This window comes from Dermacentor variabilis, chromosome 4 (genome assembly GCF_050947875.1).
Source record: "Dermacentor variabilis isolate Ectoservices chromosome 4, ASM5094787v1, whole genome shotgun sequence".
NCBI lineage: Eukaryota > Metazoa > Arthropoda > Arachnida > Ixodida > Ixodidae > Dermacentor > Dermacentor variabilis.
This window is the reverse complement of record NC_134571.1, coordinates 149,894,225-149,915,664: the sequence shown is the minus strand read 5'-3', so window position 1 is coordinate 149,915,664 and position 21,440 is coordinate 149,894,225. Positions and strand designations below refer to the sequence as shown.

General features: G+C 47.0%; 1 protein-coding gene across 1 annotated transcript in view; it reads right to left on the bottom strand.

Annotated features, from left to right (window-relative positions):
• Nucleotides 1–21,440, bottom strand: part of LOC142578394 (uncharacterized) — a 128,212-nt gene that overhangs the window by 57,918 nt on the left and 48,854 nt on the right. Inside the window, exons 4-5 of the mRNA XM_075687788.1 lie at nucleotides 1,502–1,542; nucleotides 1,305–1,352 (exon numbers count right to left, since the gene is read on the bottom strand). Coding sequence (XP_075543903.1) covers nucleotides 1,305–1,352; nucleotides 1,502–1,542 — 89 coding nt within the window. The remainder of the gene's footprint in view (nucleotides 1–1,304; nucleotides 1,353–1,501; nucleotides 1,543–21,440) is intronic.

The window sequence follows — 21,440 nt, the reverse complement described above, 5'->3', positions numbered from 1 at the left end:
GAAGCATTCCTGTGCTTTGCGAGACATTATTTGTGCACATCCGTTTGCTACTTGGCCCTAGTCGAAAAATACGGTGGACAATAATGGTTAAAGAGTATTCTCTGGGCAAACTATCGTATAACGAGCCTTTTAACAGCGCTTTGAAGGGTACCCGAGAAGCGTTCCCTCATGACCATAGTACAATGGTTATGATATGAAGGAATACAGCCCTCCTCTTAACGTACCACCACAGTAGAACAACTTGACCAGCATGCCAAAGTTCGTGCCCTTCCCGTGTGCTACAGCTGTGGCAGGTCAGCTGACGTACTATGTACACACTATAAACAATGATGATAATCACGCTATGGACGATTGAGATTGAGTCTTCGTTGCCCAGTAATTGTATCACGGATGCTTAGCGGCTAGGTGAGTCCATTCTAAAAGGTTTCTTTTGAGACTAAACGCGCCGTAGACGTTCATCTGCTTCTGATTGCACATTCTCAAATGGATTAGATCCGTTGCATTCGATATGGTAATCGTCATCCCAGGGGGTATTAAAAGGGCCTATACAAAACCCTATCATCTTGTCCTTGTCACAACACGCCTGGTCAAATATACGAATATGAGTGGCTGAAAAGCAACGCGGTTCATTGTCATTGTTACTTTTTGTCGCGTACCTGTGCTTTTAGTTAAAGTTTAAATAATACTACTTTCAGCTGTGGTTATGAGCTACAAAATTAAATGATAAGATGCTATGCAAAAAGATGGCATCGCCGTTTGCTGCACACATTGCGCGATAATGGAAAAAACCCATCATTGTAACTGCCATTCTTCGTCGCAAAAAAGGCTGTCACATAGTGGGGTTGATCGCATCATGATGGTAATTAAAAACAAGTCAAAAATGAAATATTATATAGTTCTGGCAGTATTGGCAATTAATGGGCTTACGCATAGAAAAGTGACCTATACCAGGCAGAAAAAGCAGAGAAGTTGAAAAAGGCACTAGCATGGCAAGTGCGCAATATTTTAACGTTTGAAGAAACAAATGTATCTATCATTTTCATAATTTTTAAAATGTGAAACATACAGTAGGTGCTGTTTTCATCACGCATGACAACACAGATAAATAACGGAGTGCTTCGTTAAACTGGCACGGCTCTTCCTTTCTCGGCTTCAACGACAGTGACCATAGCTTGGTGACACCATCAAAAACAAATATGTGAATTACTTATTAAGTCTCAAACCGTGTGTTAGAAATTAGTCTAATATCACCGAATTTGTCTTTATTTATATTATGAACACTTTACAAGGTGCCGAATACTTACCGAGCCTCGACTTGTGCCCTGGCTATTGGTAGATCCCGATGCATGAGCCTGACAAAGAAAAGACAGCGTTTGTAACGCCTGATGGCCTTTGCGAATTCAATGTGATCCCTTTTGGACTGTGCAATGCGCCAGCCACACGTGAACGGACGATCGATACCGTACTGCTCGGCTTCAAATAAAATACCTTCTTCTGTTACCTGCAAGACATGATCATCTTTTCGTTTGTCTTCTCCAGTACCTGGAACATTAAGATGACATTCTCACTTGTCTAGCTAAGGCTGGTGTCCAGCTCAGTACTAAGAAGTGTCACTTTGCGAGCCGTAGCATCAAAATAGTAAGTCAGATCGTCAGCAAGCATGTCATTGAGCCAGATTCTGACAAAGTCGCTGCTGTACTGCATTTCCTAAAACCAACCACAACTAAAGACTTTGGCCGCTTTCTCGGATTAGCGTCGTACTGCCGCAGCTTTCTGCGTGACTTCGCCACTATCCACTATCGCAGCTCCTCTTCACAAACTTCTGACTACAAGCACACCCTTTACCTGGACGGATGACTGTGAAGCCACCTTTCGGATCCTCCAGCGATGTCTCATATCCAGGCCAGTGCTTCGTCACTTTGATCCCACAGCGTCGACTATCCAACACACTTATGCAAGTGAGCATGGTATCGGCGCTGCCCTGCTTCAGCGGAACCGCGCGTCTGAAAAGGAAGTGGTGGCCTACGCGAGCCGTACTGTTTTTCCTGCTGAGCGAAATTGTACCGTCACTGAACAAGAATGCCTAGCCATCGTATGGCCCATACCAAAGCTTCGCCCCTTTATATATGACCGCCATTTCACAATCGTAACTGACCATCGTGCTCTCTGTTGGTTATACTCTCTAAAGAATTTACCCAGACGTCTCGGCCGTAGGGGGCTGCGTCTGCACGAGTACTACACTGCAACATATATGGCTGGTAGGCAACACCAAGATGCTCACGGTTTGTGTCGTTGCCAGCTGTCGCCAAATGCCCGTGTTTCACCCGCCATCTGTCCGGCACCTTCCATTCAACCGACCCAGACGATGGCTGCTAGACCCGTATGCTTCGTGACCTTGGTAGACATTCGTTCATCAGCGGACCTCGTCTCCCTCCAACGTGCAGGCACATACTGTCGCGCCATTATCGACGAGCTCACTGGCTTATCCCGTGTCCCAGCAGCCGCTTACAACAACTTCAATGCTTGAAACGACATAGTCGATCATTATTGCAGCAAGTTTACCGCCCTACCGGTAACTTATCGGTCCCAGTCGTCCCTTCTTACTTCGGCTAGAAGTTTTACAAGCATTTGACGACGACGCTACTGCTGGCCACTTGGATTTAGACAAATCTATGACCACCTTGAGACTCACTGTTTTCGGCATGGACTGTCAACTAGTGTTGCCAAGTACGTCGGTTCGTCTGCGTCATGCCAACACTGGAAACGCTCCACATCTCTTCTCGGCGGCTCTTTACAACCATTGCCGTGCCCGTCGGTTCCCTTCGAATGTGTGGGGATATAGTTAAACGGACCCACTCCGTTTATAGTAGCGGGTCACCGTCGGAGTATCTCCATCATCATCATCATCATCATCATCATCATCATCATCATCATCATCATCATCATCATCATCACCACCACCACCATCATCATCATCATCATCAGCCTGGCTACGCCCACTGCAGGGCAAAGGCCTCTCCCATACTTCTCCGACTACCTCATTCATGTACTAATTGTGGCCGGAGTATCTCCGCCGAGGACCATCTCACTCGCTATGGTGAGATGGCAACTCTTCCTTCTGGTGCTGCCTCTAAGTCGCGGAGTTCGTCCCGCATGTCATTATCTTGTGCTACGGTACGTGTCGTGCTCTCCTGAGTAACCGAGGCAAGATATTTATTTCCCACGCCTTTGTTGAAATCATGCAGGCCTCTAGCACCATCCATAGGGCTACATCAGCGTGTCACGCGTATAATCACGAAACCGAGCTTCTTAACGAGGGTTTCCACCGAACTCTGTCCGACACGATCTCCATGTATATAAATCCCGGCCACAAATCATGGGACACTATACTGCCTTTCGTCACGTTTGCTTATAACACAGCGGTTCAACGAATAACAGACTACAGGCCCTTTTTCCCCGTGTAGAGCCGTGCACCGTCTTTTGTTTTGGACAACACCTTTCTCTCCACGCCTCCTGTACCGCCCACATCTCTCGAACTGTTCGACGCCTGCATCACCCACTTCCAAGAAATTGCACTGGTGAATACCGCGACAAATATCGTTCCGCCCAGGCGACGAAGTGCTGTGGACTTCGTCACCTGCTGTTCAAGTACCGGGTCTTCTTGAAAAATTTCCTCGCAGGTATCTCGGCCCGTACACCGCACTGGAAAAACATCTGTCGTCAACTACTGCGTCGCTTCTGCTAGCATGGCTACTGACCGCTGTTTACACAGCACTGAAATCGTTCTCGTCTCTCGCCAGAAGCCGTATCTCTGGCGTTCCTGGCCGATTCTGACCGCTTCTAACCGTTGCCTTGCCGGCCATTTTCGTGAAGGAAAGAAGTTGGTGCGAGCGCAAACTGTGTAGTTCATCGTCGTTTTCATCTGCATATACCCTTCCTCTTAATAATCATCATCGTTTTATCTGGTTGATACTGAGTGACTGGTTCGCGTGCTTGCGCTGCAATACAAGAATTCTATCTTTCTACTAGGCGTCGTCATACGATACATTCAAAAAGCATTCTGATTTAGTCTCTGCTAATTAACTATATTCTTTAACCATCGTAAATTTGTATCGTACACTCACATTTTTTTCAGGTTACCTCTCGCCCCTTTCCCTTTAACTTGTCTTTCATTTACCAATCTGCTGTATTCCTGTATTATATAAGCGCTGTGAAATATGGAAAATTCAAGTACGCCAGCATGCAAGCATTGTAAGTTTTCGGCGACCATTCAAATCAACCGCAAGAACAAACTGTTGAATTAAATAAGTGCAGTCTTTATATCGATGTTGTATCTCGTCCTTCACTGGAAAAATATTGTCCGACACATGCTGGACGCTGGAGCGGAGAAGCGTATAATCAAGCGCCGCCGGAAATGAGGCCAGCTTAAGTGCAAGAAATCCCCGCAGGAAAAGCGCAGTAAGACGTCGACGGAAGTGCTCAAAACGGCTTCACATTCGGCCTCGCTGAAAGTAGGCACGATGAGTTCACTGCAGCCTGACGTGTTTGGAGCTAGCTTCTGTTAAGACCACCTCCAGGACTGCGAGCATTGTAGCAAGCTTCCCTCCGGTTTTATCGCAATCTGTACCACTTGGGGCCTAAGCTGACACCATCGCCCCATCCCAAGGAGCGTCCTCCCTGCATCTCAAATTCAGCATGTCACAACTTGGAGGCGTGTCCAAGAATCGCTGTGCCTTGGTGCCACCAGGGAAGGCTTCTGCGAAAGCCACGGGTTTCCTGCCGAAGTCAAGTCGGTATGAGTCTGGATGGCTCTGTGAGAGGAATTTCTCGTAGTATCTGGTGTTAGTTGAGAGCTATCGCACTTCGGTGCAAAATGCTAACACGTTAGGCAGTCGGCACATATTTTATCTTAGCATGACGCAGTGCAGACGAAGCTTTGTTTCATCAGTCGACGAGTAATTACCATGAATGAGCTGCGTAAATCAAATAGAAAGGCCTTGCGTTGGCACATCTTCAACCCTCACGTCACTCCTCCTACTATTTATTTAGTGTTGTAAGAAGGAAAATGAGCAGCGCTAAATGAACTACACTTCTCACTAGTTGGTTGCCGCTTTGGCTGAGCAGACCGACAGTTTCGCTTAGAGAAGTGACGCAGAGCAGTACACACCGGTGAAGCGAATGCTGTATCTCTTGGAGGAATGTTGCTAGTGAAAATATATGGTTACTGTATACTTCTTTTTATTATGCCTTTACCTATAAGATGCTGTGGACATCACTGATCCTGTGCGCATTGCGGGAGAACTAATTGCGATATTTCACATTTTTATAGCGCAAATAAGTAATATAAGACAAACTATACATCTGGCACACATAACAGAGCAATGCAAAAAAAATAGAGAAGATCGATCATACAAGTGTAAGATAAGAATTCAAAGGGAAATAACCATTTTCCTATTGCGAGAGCAATGAAAGAATGCCTGAACATGTTCCTTATTCAGCGCATGAGGAACGACAATGAACACGGCGGCGCGTTTTCACAAGCATTTCCAGTGGTTTCATTAAGTGAAAGCATCCATGGCTAAAGTATTCCTTGAAAAAAAAAAAACGAGTTGAGTAGCTGAACCTTGTGCCGTTTTATTTTTTGAAGGCTATTGTACCGACACTCAAACCGCATTCACGCAGTCGTCGCTGCCATTGGCATCAGCATGATGATATCATGCCCAGTCGCAATGAAATTATCGCTTCACGACGGTGGCTGAGTACCACTGCGCACGGGAGTAAAGCGGGGAGAACGCGCGCCGCCTTCGAGCACTCGCAGGACACAATGAGGAACGGCGATTCTGCTGTTCCGTGCAGGAGAAAGATTTGTAGGTAAAGCCGACGTCAGTCTTACTTTTCTAGGCACTTAATATGCTAGGTTCGTCGATTTGGGTTTTCTTTCGTTCGTTAGATGAATTTTCGAGAAAGATGCACAAACTTGCTGACTGTGCTTCTCTAATTGGTGCAGGACACTGACAATGCAGGTGCGCACCTCATATTCAGCGGTAAGCCCGCTGACGGAACCTTGCACAACGCAAATATCATCGGGTCAGGCAAGGCACCAGTATTGACGTTCTTACCCTTTCCAAGAACAGCAAGTTTAGGTTCTTAGTAGCTGTAGGAAGACAATTTAAACATAACGTAACAGATGTTGCATTTGCCTTAGGGCACCAAGCTTTTTTTTCTTGTGTGTGGCTGCACTGGCGCGTACATAGCGCCGACATAAAGTTGCCACGGAGTCGTGCATACGGGAGTTCATGAACAAGAGCCCTATAGCTGACACTTTGCGAAGAATGCATCGGCTTTCATGCCTTTCCTTTTCCTTTGTCATGATTGTTCTTCTGCTGCATGTAATTTCTTCTAGGCTTGTTGAATTATCTTAACGCTCCACGCTCACCTTACTGATATCTTCAAGTGAGGACTTTTCAGGTTAGGGTTCTTGGTTTGCAAGTAGCGTTGAAGGAAAGGTGGCATTATTAGGGTGATATTTTTTACTTGAGTTAAGCGGCATACACACGTGGCTTTGTCTATGGCAGTAAATAATTTACTGAGAGAGCCACTTATTGGTGATATTGAAGTTTCTAGATTTACATTTCGTTAGTGATTATTTATGAAGTAAACAGGCCCTGCAAATAGTCGAACTATTGCAAACTTTATGCAGTTTTTGAAGAAAAATAGAGTTAGGTAGCTAGCGTCTGGTGCACCTAGTGTTGCGCCAGATATGACGGATGGGCAATGACATTGATAAAGAAAGTTCACATATTTATTTCGTTTGAATAGTAAATATTCTGTCGAGTTTAGCATGATTGGACCAATGTCAGGTTAGGCATAGGATTAGATAAATCAACTCATACAATGATAGCGTAATGACGTAAAATAGTCAGTTTTAGGGCAAATTTAGGGCCGAATAGAAGCCGATTTGTCAGATATGGAAGCAGTGTTATGCAAGAAAGAATTTGTGAAAGCCATGTTGATAATTGCTGAAGCGTTATTCTGGGCATCCTATTAGCGAAGGAAACCTGACAATACCAAAGAGCACGCCCAATTGATAAGCTCTGTGAATTGGACCCCTTGTGTTTAATGACATATATCGCTATTTTGTAAATGGCACGTAGCGCTTTTCTGTAAGTCTGCGTTGTTGCTGCCATATAAGCAGAAAAAGGGAGATATGAAAAAAATACAAAAGGCAATGTGGTGCCGAGAATATGCCGGAGCAAATTGATTGCATATCGACAACCGTATTCACACAAAAACTCTTACTCAAGAATTGCCTCGGAACAGAAAATTGCAGGCAATCTTTACGACGGACCAATGGCGAATACCACTTGCGAAATAAAATAGTTGCGAGTTTCACCGCAGTATCCCATATATTACATTATAATACGGGCAATATAAGCGCGCAGTCACGCAACCGGATTCCTAGCCAGTGCATCTTTACTAACGGATGCGCTCCTCTTCAGCGCCTCAAAGGCGGTGTCACTTGATGCCTTTCTCTATTCTTCATAAGTTATGCTGACCTCATCGGATATCATGACAGTGTGGCGTCGTCCGCAAAGCGTGCGAGACCTTGATATCAGCACGTGAAAGCTAGGCGCCACCGCACAGTGTGCGAGGCACGTGAAACCTGTCACCGCCTCTCTGCTCCCCAACCGCCTGCGACATTGCTTAGCAGTGAATGGAATGATCTGCGGAGTCGTAGTAGGTAATTTGCCTTCATTGTTGAAACGCTGCTCTTGGATAAACAATCTCATTGTAATGAATTTTCGTTCTTATTGATCACCATGCTTGCCAGAACGCCTAAACACACACTAGCACAAAAAATCATTTAGCACTGCGATTAATTCCACGGCCTGCCCGATGCACTTATGGGTACATATTAAGACAAAAAGCTATCACGGTAGCTTTGCCTCGAAAGAGACAATTCCGGCCAATCGTGAAACTGGACATATCGATAGTGATGGCGGGCGCCAGTGGTAAAAGGCGTATACGAACGATAAAAAAATGTTTTGTTAATTCGGCTCCTGTTCGCTTACAGACCGCTGAAATATACGATGCGTGCTCGTTACCTCACGCGTACATTGCTTGCATAAGGAAGCAACAAGACCTTGTGGCGAGCCTACGTCTGGCGTTCACAATGAAAGGAAAATATTGCTAGTTGCTGCTCTTAGAAGCCATGAGAATATATGAGGCCTTTCTCCGTCGGTTGAACAAGCTTCAACAGAATCGGGGCATACCACATGCACGCTTAATCTACAGTGAAATAAAATGTCCCAAAGCATTATTTTAAATACATGGAGTAAAAGAAGTAAATGAAAGAATATACATGTCGTACAGGAAGCCTGAGCTTTGGTGTGTATAGGAAAAATACTAATCTCATTAGTGTACTTCTGCGACGACACTAGTGGTTTCAATTATTACGGAAACAGTTCTGGAAACCGTTATACTGGAAAGACCGAATAAGATACGAATGTATTACGCTATGTGACATTTCAGATCACATGCACTTGAAAGCAATTTGTCGACAACTATTGCTAAAAAAAATGTCACCATATTTCCCGAGAGGGCCCACACGCCACGATTTCAAGTCATTGCGTATTGCAGAAACCTGTAGTGATTGACAAAAGCTTTCATGAAGGATTCCAGTTTTAAAAACATCAGTCAAATTTATTACAGATACGTATTTGCCGGAAAATTGCTTGCAGAAATGTAAGACGCACAGTTTGGAGAATATATCATATCAAGTTTTCTGGACAAAAGAAAGGCGAGAAGGCAGGTAATTCTCCTAGTGAGGTTCATGTTCTTTCAAGCGGCCAGTTCTGTAAACTAGAAAATATATCGGCAGGCGTTGTCTCGCTGCCAGCTGGAAATGTAGTAAAGCTCAACTTCAAAAGATATATGCAAGGCATGGTTTTTGCGGTAATGGGGCTCGTCGCAGATGTCAAATACGTACACGCTTATGACTCCACCTATCAATTTCAAACATGATGCAGCGTAAAAAAATGCAGCAACATAAAGTTTAATATTTTCTATTACAGTACCATTCATAAAAACATTACTACAAGATACTGAGAATCATTACAACCGAAACTATTTAGAAGATGGTCATTATAACCAGTTTTATACTTTTATTTAACTATTTGCAGCATTTGTTGCATTCGTCTACTGAAGAGTAGAAGCGTCCTTTGCAGCCATTAGTTCTTTGTTTTACACATTCTTGCGCCCCTTTGAAATAGTGGTAAATCGCCGTCACTGTAGCTTTTTGATTTTTCCCCTTGTCGAGGCACTGAGGCTTAGCGCACAGTCCACAACACTTGGTGCAGGTGCTGACGTTGTACACAGCAGCTGAAAAGACACGGTGCATCATCATCATCATCATCAGCCTGGTTACGCCCACTGCAGGGCAAAGGCCTCTCCCATACTTCTCCAACAACCCCGGTCATGTACTAATTGTGTCCATGCCGTCCCTGCAAACTTCTTAATCTCATCCGCCCACCTAACTTTCTGCCGCCCCCTGCTACGCTCCCCTTCCCTTGGGATCCAGTCCGTAACCCTTAATGACCATCCGTTATCTTCCCTCCTCATTACATGTCCTGCCCATGCCCATTTCTTTTTCTTGATTTCAACTAAGATGTCATTAACTCGCGTTTGTTCCCTCACCCAATCTGCTCTTTTCTTATCCCTTAACGTTACACCTATCATTCTTCCTTCCATAGCTCGTTGTGTCGTCCTCAATTTGAGAAGAACCCTTTTAGTAAGCCTCCAGGTTTCTGCCCCGCAGGTGAGTACTGGTAAGACACAGCTATTATATACTTTTCTCTTGAGGGATAATGGCAACCTGCTGTTCATGATTTGGGAATGCCTGCGAAACGCACCCCAGCCCATTCTTATTCTTCTGATTATTTCCGTCTCATGATCCGGATCCGCCGTCACTACCTGCCCTAAGTAGATGTATTCCCTTACGACTTCCAGTGCCTCGCTGCCTATTGTAAATTGCTGTTCTCTCCCGAGACTGTTAAGCATTACTTTAGTTTTCTGCAGATTAATTTTTAGACCCACTCTTCTGCTTTGCCTCTCCAGGTCAGTGAGCATGCATTGCAATTGGTCCCCTGAGTTACTAAGCAAGGCAATATCATCAGCGAATCGCAAGTTACTAAGGTATTCTCCATTAACTTTTATCCCCAATTCTTCCCAATCCAGGTCTCTGAATACCTCCTGTAAACACGCTGTGAATAGCATTGGAGATATCGTATCTCCCTGCCTGACGCCTTTCTTTATTGGGATTTTGTTGCTTGCTTTATGGAGGACTACGGTGGCTGTCGAGCCGCTATAGATATCTTGATTACGAGACACGGTGCATGTCATATTATTTTGGAAAATGCATTTTTTGGTTCAATGTTTCAAGCGTGCCTCAATCAAGTGTTTAAACGTGCGTGACGTTAATGCTTATGCAATTCATGCCATGCCTTTACAGATTATGGAGGTAGTAATTGACTCTCGGCTAGCGAGATGGTGCCTCTTTATTTGAGCTAATTAGCTATAACATCGCCCATTATAGTACGAATAATTTATCCTTAAAAATTGGAGGACGCTTATGCTTCGCCTTCAAGAGTGGAACGCGATAGCGTTCCCGTCGACCCGCCAAGGGGTGTAAGACAATGGGCTACGGCGCAGCGACTACGCGCCCCGCATCGGACGCGGTGAGCGTCGAGCAACGCAGCGTTCGGCGCGACAACGAAATGTGCGCCTGAGCAAGCGACGCACGCCTGAGCCTTAGAAACAGCTCGTTTCTAAGGCAACACCGCGTTCACTAGAGGCGCTTTTGTACCGCTTTGAAGCATCGAACTCGTGGCTCAGTGGTAACATCTCCGTCTCACACTCCGGAGACCCTGGTTCGATTCCCACCCAGCCCATCTTGGAAGTTGCTTTTTATTTATGAACTGCCTGCCGTGATTTATCGCTCACGGCCAACGCCGCGGACGCCGACGCCGACACCGACACCGACGCCGACGACGCCGACGACACCGGCTTTTCTGCGACACGAGCTCCTTAACGCTATCGCGTTAATAAGTCTGAAACGAAGAGGGACAGGCGCTACTTTGGAAGGAGCTCTCAGACTACACATAAGAATGCAATGTTTAGTGCTAGAACTACATTTCACGTTGAGCCCAACTCATATATATATATATATATATATATATATATATATATATATATATATTAACGTCTTAAGGTTAATAAGCTCTTGGCATCGCGATGCCAAGGCCCTATTAACCTTCAGACGCTTTTTTGAAAGTCATGTGCTCGGTCGCTGATCAAGCCACAGGAACTCAAATTCTAGTTGTTTTTTTGCCATAACTTTGAAAACGTCCAAAGTGTATTTGTATTCTTCGTCCGTCCATACCGTTACCATGACGGTACTGTTGCCGTTATTGACGTTATTAGTATGTTTTACCCTGTTTGCTATACCGCGAAACGCAAGTGGATCGGGTTTTTGCCCAAGGAGTGAAGGCGCAAACGTGAACAACCTGCAAAGTGAGCTCAGCTAAACACAGATGATACTGTTGTAACCAAGTGAATTTTACAGTGTTGCTGGTGTAAATTTTCAGGAACAACATGGGAGCCTATCTACTCAATATTTACACCAGCAACAAAGTGGAATACACTTGTTTCCTGTCATTTAGCTTGTGTTTGCCTGACTAAGCTCTGCGCCACCAGGTGGGTGTACCGCGCAGGCAGTTCACGTTCGCATCTCCGATGATCCATTAAAACGCCCAGTTCCCTTTGCGCTCTGTTTGTTGCAGGCGGTTTGCTCGTGTGAAATTCATCATCGTCGTAAATAAAGCGTCGGCGGTATGAACAAGGCTTACATGTTAATATCGTTAGTGACTCTCAACGATGGCAGATACACACAATGGAGTGGAAGGAAACATTTATTGGTATTACGGTGAGGCATCTTCCTTTTATAGTCGAACCATTATTTCAGGTCTCTATCGCCTCGTGCGACTGCGCATTCCCATTGGCGCAGCCATCATTGATCTTGATGGTCTGAGGTTGTAGCACAGTCTCCTAGGCGAAAGTTCAGGTAGAATAAATGCTGCTTATACCTAGGGGGCGGCATACGCAGGTGCAATGATTTAATGTTGCTTTGCTACATTGTTAAAGTGCGAAAATGCGGAAAATAAGGACAAATGAATAAAGAAAAAGTATTCTTTCTCGTACGTACAAGTATAACGAAAAATTTTACAGAGTGCAGAGCGCCCTTGCATCTCGTGGGATGCAGAACGTGAAGTGTAAGGCATAAAGCCACCGTGGAATCAGATCGCGTTTGTCACCCCGCGCAGTGGCCTGTTCTGTGTTATAGGAACAGTGTGGTGGAAATAGGGTACATAGATATTTGTGCGACGTAACGTTTCAATGGATTTCAGTTGTTCTGTTGGAGCGCCATCTGGGTAGGACTTTCTTTTCAATGGCTTCTAGTCAGCGAGGCGGGTATGAGCGATGGTATGTGCTGACGTGTCTCAAATGTGCTCCTCGATTTTTCGGCAAAAGGCCTGGTAATTAACCCCAGCTCATGCAAGGTCTCACACAACGGCATCCGTGAAGTTACAAGGACCATGTGGATACCAAAATTTGATGTGCGAAACCGTTTTTCTCCGATTTAGGAGGATTTTTTTCTACGAGCACAGTGTCGCTGCGAGCTAAGCCTGAAGAAAGCAGGGCCTAGCGGCCGTGCTTAGGCGTGCTCCGGCGGGGCCATCGACCTTGCCGGGGACCTAGAGGCGAAGTGCTTCAAGAAAATGGCGTCGGCTATGCGTGTGGAAGTGGAGGGTGAAGAAATAATGCGGGAGGAAGTTTCCGAGAAGTTTGGCTGGCGCGTCGCCGGGGAGAAGAAGACCCAAGAGCAAGAGAGCAAGCTAGGTCTAACGCCGGTCAACGGGGCGCCGGCGGCAGCCGGGCATCGTCGCCCGCAGCGGAAAGATTTCAAGAGCAAGCTACTCAAGGCTGCGAGGATTCCTGTGTTGCCGAGGCAAGATATCAAGATCGTCATGCGTCCCAGGGGAGGTCTGAACATTGGGGAAGTATCTAGATTCGAGATCAGCCGAGCCATCGTCGCAGCTGCGAATTTGAGTGGTGACGCAACATGTTCTTTGCCCGAACCAACAGCAAAACATATATATAGTCGTTATCAGTACGCCTAAACGAGAGAACGCAGGCCGCTACTCGGCAGTCAGAAGCCTCACTATCAATGGCACGGCACACGAAGTCAGCGCCTACGAGACCGCGCCCCCCACGGCACCTTTAAGGGCGTCATCAGGGGTGTCCCGATGACGCACACTATTCAAGAAATCAACGACTGCATCGTTCAAGTATATAATCCCACTGCTATGCAAGCCAACCGCATCGGCAAGAGGACGACTTTGGTCACCGCATTCAACGGCGACAAGGTCCCGAACTACATCAGATGCGGCAACCTGTTGGTCGAGTGTTCGCTGTATCGCAAGCAGATCGATATGTGCTAGCGCTGTGGTCGCCTCGGTCACCGGATGGACGTTTGTCCTAACCCCGAAGACAAGATATGCCGTGGTTGCGGCATGAAGAATCCTGAAGAAAGCCACGTCTGCAGTAACCCCAAGTGCAGCCCTTGCGGGGGCAACCACCTCACCGCGGACAAGGAGTGTACAGCGAGATTCAAGAGGCCATACGTCGTTCGTAAACGGCGTTGGGAACGTCAGCAACGAGAACAGGTGCAGCAGCAGCGGCAGCAGCCGAGGGGGCCAGCGTGGCAACAGACAGCGTGCCAGGCACCGAGCGGGCGTCGCAGCCGCTCCCAGACAAGGCGAGAGAGAAGCACGAGCGATACCAGGTCACCATCGGCAGCTGGGGCTCGCAGGCGAGAATCTCGTTCGAGGTCCAAGTCGAAGACCCGGCGGAGCAACGGCGCCGAGAAACAGGTGGGCTGGGCAGCGGGGTCTCCCGTCGCTCTTGACAATAGCAATTTCTCTCCCCTCCTACCGTCCTTCCAAATACAACGAGTGTAGACACCGTTTGGAACTCAAGGAGATGATAGAGAGGCAGAACAATCGAATCAAGAGCCAAAACAATCAGATAAAAGCAATGATGGAGCGCATCGAGACGCTCAGTAGAACAAAGAACAGTGATAATGACGTCAGTGTAGTTAAAAGGAAAGTACCCAAGAGAGACACCACCAGCGCTGCTCCAGCGGCGACGAAGCTGATCACGTCACCGGCGCAGATAACATCACCGGCGTTGACGCAGTCAGTGACGCAAACTCCACAGACAGAAACGGCAGTGGTTGCCATGGAGAAAGAGAAGGCCGAGGCCGCCGTTCCTCCGACAAAGGAGTCGGTCATGAGCGTGCTTACGCAAATCTCCAGCCAAGTTTCCCAAATGTCTGCGCAAGTGAACAGTCTAACAGCAAGAATGGATAATGTGGAGGCCAAATGCCATCAACTCTCCGTTAGAGTCTTGACGATGGATGCGAAAAATTAGCATCTCACCGTTGCCAAGATGAAATCATCAAGGCTTAATCTACGGGTCAGGCCGCGAAAAGTTGGTTCCGTGCGCAAATCTACCGCTCAAAAAGTAGAAAATGACGAAGACTAAAGGAAAGCAAAAAGAGACAGCGACATTATTTCAATGGAACTGTAGGAGTATTAGAAACAAGACAGGGGAGTTACAACTATTTGTTGATAAATTGGACCAAAACCGGATATCATACCGTTACAAGAGACTAACGGCCGGGCCAATCTCGCGTGACACATTACGTATACGAACCCTAGCGAAAAGGGTACTGCGATCTTGGTCCGCAGCAACGTGGCGGCCACACAGCACGTGACCGCTCAGCGAGGCTGCGAACATACGCTCATCGAAATTCACAGCAGAAGAGTGGGGGGACAAGAACTTTTTCGTCCTGAATGCTTATTGCCGACCATTCCAGCAGGGTTATTGACTTTGAAGGCACCGTATTGGCTGCATTAAAGAAGCAAGAACAAGACCGATTTTAGTGCTAGGAGATTTCAACGACGCCCACACGATGTGGGGTTATAAATATTCGTGCAAAAGAGGAAACCAATTGGTTAAAGCTATAGAGGATCACGACATCGAGGTGGTTAACGAACCGGGCGTACCGACCAGGACAGGCACTAGCACGGTCAGAGACACCACTCCTGATCTGACACTAGTTCGGGGGAACCTCGACGTAACTTGGCCTAACACGGGGGAAAATCTTGGCTCGGATCACGATATAATTTGTGTAACCTTCGGAGGGACTGGCATCAAGGTGAAACTGGGTCAAGCCATTATTACAGACAGGGACCGGTTACATAGAAGCGCAGACAGTGAAGGCGAGGACGAAAACCAAGACACCAAGACGAATGAGGCGTGGGCCAAAAAGCAACGCGAATTTGTAAGGAAATTTACGCAGAAGATTACTACGGCCACGCAAATTCCCTTCGTAGACAGCAGGCTTAGTCACATGTGGGCAGCCAGGCACGGTCTTACTCGAAGGTGGAAGAGGCAAAGACATAACAAGAAGCTTCGCAGACGTATACACGCGCTCAACAAGCAAGTGACCGAGTATGCGGAACAACTATGCAGGGAAAACTGGATGAAGATGTGTGACGACCTGCAAGGCACACTGTCTACGAAGAAGTCTTGGAAGCTGTTGTGGCACCTGATAGATCCGTTAAAAAGCAAAAGCGCATGCGCTCGAGACCTCACAAGAACAATCAACAGTTACGACGGGGACGGGGAGAAGCTCATTCGTGAACTCACAAGTAAATACCTCAAGACCGAGAAGAACGGTAACCCGACTCACGAGTATGAAGGCGATAGCAACGTCGAGATGGACGAAGCCTTCACCGAACTGGAGCTGGCTGCGGCCATCGATGAAAGCAATCAAAGCAGCGCAGCGGGAATTGACGGCGTTACATACAAGATGCTAAAAAATATGCGCCACAAAAGCCGAGCTGAACTGCTAAACCTCGTCAACGCGTCCTGGGAGAAGGGTTCGTTACCAAAAGAATGGAAAGAAGCGGTGGTGCATTTCATTCCCAAGCCGGGGAAACCACCCCACGTCGACAATCTACGCCGCATCTCCCTCACGTCGTGTGTAAGGAAGGTGGTCGAGCGTATGGTGTTCAAGAGACTACAGAGACATTTTGACGTCACTGATCAGATGCCACCGACCATGTACGGATTCCGGAGGCACCTGAGCACGCAAGACGTCTTGGTGCAAATACATGAGCTGGTTATCAAGCAAGCGAAGACCCATACGCCAAGAGCTATCCTGGCACTCGATCTCAAGGGGGCCTTCGATAACGTCACACACGAAAGTATTCTCCGTAACCTGCGCCAAACGGGATACGGAAAGCGAATATTCAAATAATTGCAGGATTTCTTAAGCAGTAGAACAGCAACGATCAAAATTGGAGAGGAGAAGTCGAAACTGATAGCCCTGGGAGACAGAGGCACCCCGCAAGGATCGGTTCTTTCACCGCTTCTCTTCAACCTGGCACTCCTCCCTCTCCCGACTTTGCTTCAAGACATAGAGGGCATAGATCACGCTCTCTATGCAGACGATGTCACGACGTCCACACACTGTGGGTGTGTGGACGTCGAGGGCAGGATCGCAGAGTTGGATGGAGGAGACCCTTCAGAGAGTGGCAAAGACCGTGCACGAGTTCGCTAAATCGTGCGGCCTCAGTTTCTCGCCACCGAAGTCAGAGTTACTTGTCATCAAGCCAAGAAGAAAGAAAAGAGATCAAGAGAACGTACGCATCACCATCGACGGGACGACCATAACACCAACCACGCAAGCACGTATCTTGGGTGTCATCTTCCAGAACAATGGCAAGGCGGGGCCGTCGATCGACAAAATCAAAGCTTCAACGGAACAAATTTCGAACATGATCCGAAGCGTCACAAACAGACAACGGGGATTCAAGGAGGACGATCTACTGACGCTCGTCCAGGCCCTCTTGACGCCGCGCATCGTTTACGCGGCGCTTTACCTCAAGTTACTGAAAAAAGACTGGGACCAGTTGAACGTCATTATACGAAACACAACCGAGATGGCGCTGGGCATTCAGAAGCATTCTCCGACCGACAAGCTTCTCGGCATGGCCAAGCACAACGTCGTCGAAGAGTTAATAGAAGCTCACCTGTCTAATCAAAGAGTTCGACTCAGTCAGAGGTCGGCGGGACGTCGCGTTCTTGCAACGTTGGGCTGGCAAGAGGGAGAGCGGAAGGAAATGGGGCCGTTATCCAGGTTATGGGCTCGTAAAATCCACAGTAAGCCACTGCCTAGGAACATGAGGTCTGGTCGCAACGACGGCCGCAGAGCGGCTCGTATAGCGGCCTTGACGGAGACTTTGGGTCAAATAGTAGAAGAGGAAGAGGGGGTCACTCTCTTCACAGACGCTTCGTTACCCAAGTTTTCATTGAAAGCAACGCTGGCAGTTACGACGCAGGATGTGCTCGTAAGCTGCGCCTCCATCAAGACGTCTTTTCCAGAGGTTGCAGAAGGGGCCGCGATAGCGCTAGCACTCGCGCAACCCAAGGTGGGAAGAATAGTCACCGACTCGCAAAAGGCGTATAACAACTACAGGAAGGGGTGGGTGTCTCTTGCGGCGCTAGATATTCTCAAAAGTAAACGCGACGTATCTGAAAGGAAAGTTGAGTTAATATGGACACCGGCTCACTCTGGGCTGGAGGGCAACGAACTTGCCCACCAGTTCGCCCGAGAGATGAAATACCGGGTTGAGGAAGGTGAGCCACAGTCCATATTAGTTACAGAGACATTATGAACCATTATAAGACGGAGAGGCGCCGTTACCCCGATCCTCACAAATCGCTTAGCGGAGAACAGCAAGCGATCTACAGGCAAATACAGGCAGGATCCTTCCCGCACCCTTGCCTTCAAAACAAGATGTACCCGGAAAGGTGCGAGGAGGATTGTAACTTCTGCAAAACTCAGTTAGGCACGCTCCAACATGTCATTGCAGTATGCGATTTCATGAAGGCGATCCCCCAACCTCTTACCTGCCCCGCTACCCTACCCCATCCCTCATCCACCCTTACGGAGTGATGGGAGACCTTGCTAACCAGCACCGCCCTGGAAGACCAGCTCGTCATGATCTCCAGGGGCCAGGCGACTAGCGAAGCATATGGGTCCCGTGAAGAGGGAACCACTTCCATTGATGGCGTCTAAGAAGATGTCGAGCTCGGCTCAATCTCTCTCTCTCTCTATTCAGCGAGGTCTCAAGCTCTTGTAGTAGCGCATTCATTACGACGTTGAGAGGCGCGCCCATGAACACCGACGATATGCACATTGTGTAACGCCGTGCATTGTAATCGTGTAACGATACTTTCTATGTAGGCTAACATCTTTCGTTTTGGTAGCGACCTACGCCGTGGACACTTATTCACAAGAGCCTAAGCAAAAGGCAGGATGCGTCGCGAATAGCGCCGTTGCTTGAATACCCCTAAGGCAGAAAAGAAATAACCATTATAGTTAAATCTTGCATGCCTGCATCAATTATGATCATCAGAAAAATCGGACACCCTCTAAAGCAGACAAAAATATAAAACTTGTCCCATGGTGTAGAAAAGAAATATATTACTGCTTCATAAGGTTCCGGTTTAATGCGTTCCGATCTCGCTCTGGTTCAGTTCCAGTCCAAAAAATAAATCTATAATGCTTCGCGAAACCATTTGTTGCAAGCCAGTTTATACTTCAATAAGGCGACATGCTACAAAGTGCTACCAGCTTCCCCGCATGCGCTAATTTTGTCAGAGAGAGCCAGAACTAACCTTCCTCTTGTATGAGAGGTAGAAGATTTCGAAATTGTTAGGAACCCTATATCAACTTGCAGAAAAGCCTGGTGCGCCGTCTTCGCAATGGCAAAAAAAAAACGAGGCTGTTCCCTTCACAGCGTAGATCACGGCTGAAGCAGTATAGGCTAGAATGTACTTCAAGATGCCGACCCAGCCAGCCTGCCCGGCTGTGGTGGGTGCAATAGCACCCCGCATGGTGACTTTCGCGGGAACCCTCTGAAAAATAGCTTCAGGCCCTTGGGAGCCGCCGCCAAGCCCGTTTGCCTAGTTGAGGGCGGCTTGACCAAGAGTAAGGGAAGTGACTGTGGGCGCACGAGACTGGGCAATCCGAGAATGAGTTTCCTGCAGACTTACGCGCAAATTGCCCAAACGAGCTGGCCATCTGCACAAACTCTGCACATTCTCTCTTCTTTTTTGCCTTGCTCTGCATAGTTTATGTGAATATTGTGTACATGTCCATTTTACTGAAAACAGCATTCGTCAACTTCTGCGATAACGAAAATTCGTTACCTGCAGCGAGAAACACATGCGGAATCAACCTCACAAATGTTAGTGTTGTATTTTACAGGCGTTCTACATTTCTAAATGAACGATTGTTATGCTCCTAGAAAGATGTATTCACCGCTCTAAGATGATTTTGGGTCCAATGGTGGCTCTCCCTCGAGATAGGCTATCAATGGACGATAGTGCTGACTACACAAGATTTGGGCAGCAAGAAAAGTACATGACATTTGTATCAGTTGTGATAATTATGACGTAAAAGGTGTATGTAATAATGCATATATTAGGCGATTCTGCAGTCGCTGGAAACTATAAGAATCGGCAATCGCAAATTTCAGCGGAACCGTCAATATTTGACGAGGAGTTCCTTCGTGGTGGAGACCACAACGTCCACACTGCTGACTATTCTGCATATGGTGACTTTCCTCTGGACATGCTGCTCAGCCCTAATCAGTACAACCTTAGTGTCGTCTGTTTTGCTGAACTCTTACCGAAGACATTTCCGTTATCGATGCACGCATGTTATTCAGGCCTGTCGATAGTTGTTTAGTGTCTGCATTTGTCGCAAAGCCAGCATTTGAAACCATGACAATGCATTAGGTGTAAAGCACACGTGACCATACTCAACGTAAACAATTCTGGAGAAAAGAAGCTAGCTCTCACAAGAACTACAACTGCAAGCATAGCCTACACAGAAAAGAATGTAAAATTAAAGTCAACTGAGTCTTTCCGCGGTAGTGCATGGCGGCTCCAGCGTGGATGGCCGGGGTGGTCATGCGGCCGCAGTGACGAATGCAGTGATGATGGACAGTTGATGAGCGAAACGGTTCCACGTGTTTTTAAGGTCCACATTATGCCGAGATTTATGGTCAGTCGTCTGATTTTGGCTGCTAGTTACGCCAAATAACCGATAGGTAAGCTTACTCAGGCCTCTCAGTAAGGCGTCTTGGTGCGTCCGCAGGTCAGACCTCCAGGTGTATACCAGGCGAAGTTCTGGTTTGAAAACTGGCAACAGGAACTCCGGGATTAGCGATAACAAGCACGAGCCTACATTGAGCTCTAGTGTTCCTTGAGTCTAGCCTGGAGCCCGAGAGTCTCCACAAGACCTCGAAACCCATCACCGAGACTTTGTAGGTGGCCCTCTCGGCCATCCGCCTTTGGAATTGATGAGCGTTTCGCTCTTCCGCTTCCTCTTTCTTTTGACCTGCGGTATTTCTTATTGGGCGACACTACTTCTCACCATGTGTCAGCTTTGATACTTCGACATCAAATCGTATCTAACTGCCGATGATTATGAGCTTTAATGATGATGTTTTCTTACAATCATACCTAATGTCTACTCACACATGCGTCACAGCGCTTGGGATATTGGCCATTGGACTTTTGCGTTGATATATCTTCAAGTGCGACGAAAGATTGAGCGGAGCGCTGCAATAGCGTGTTCCTGATTTCGAAGCAACGCCTGATTGCGCACATCGAAAATGCGCTTTATAGCGTTTAGGAGCAAGCCCATGACATCGCCCCGATGCTTATCAAGGACCCCACTTTTCTATTATGCCAAAATATCCGCCGGTTATTACCTGTAATGGTTCACTGAGACGGCTTTTTTCGCAGCATACATTGTTTCATGAAGAAAAATAAAGCATAAAGGCCACTATGGTGGTCTCGTTACCCTCGATATTGTTTCAATTGTGCAAGACCATGTTATGTTTAAGAAGAGATTTAAGAAGTGCAGCCATCTCGAGAAAGCTGAAAGGCGTTGACCAAGCCAGTTTTAACACTGTCATGTAATAAGTTTTGAAACTGTCTACGAATTAAATGAGACGAAATTTTAGCCAAAGAAGACCCCCCCCCCCCCAACACACACACGAAGATTCCATGGAAAAAAGATGAGAAAAAATGTGGCGTGTTTTCAAGGCCAAATGTGCACAACATTCATTTTATTTTGAAAAACAAGTTATGCGTAAAGTTTTCAAACAAGTGCTTGTATCTTGTTGCAAAGCAAGACATATTTTCATAATCTTTTGGAAGAACACTGCGGC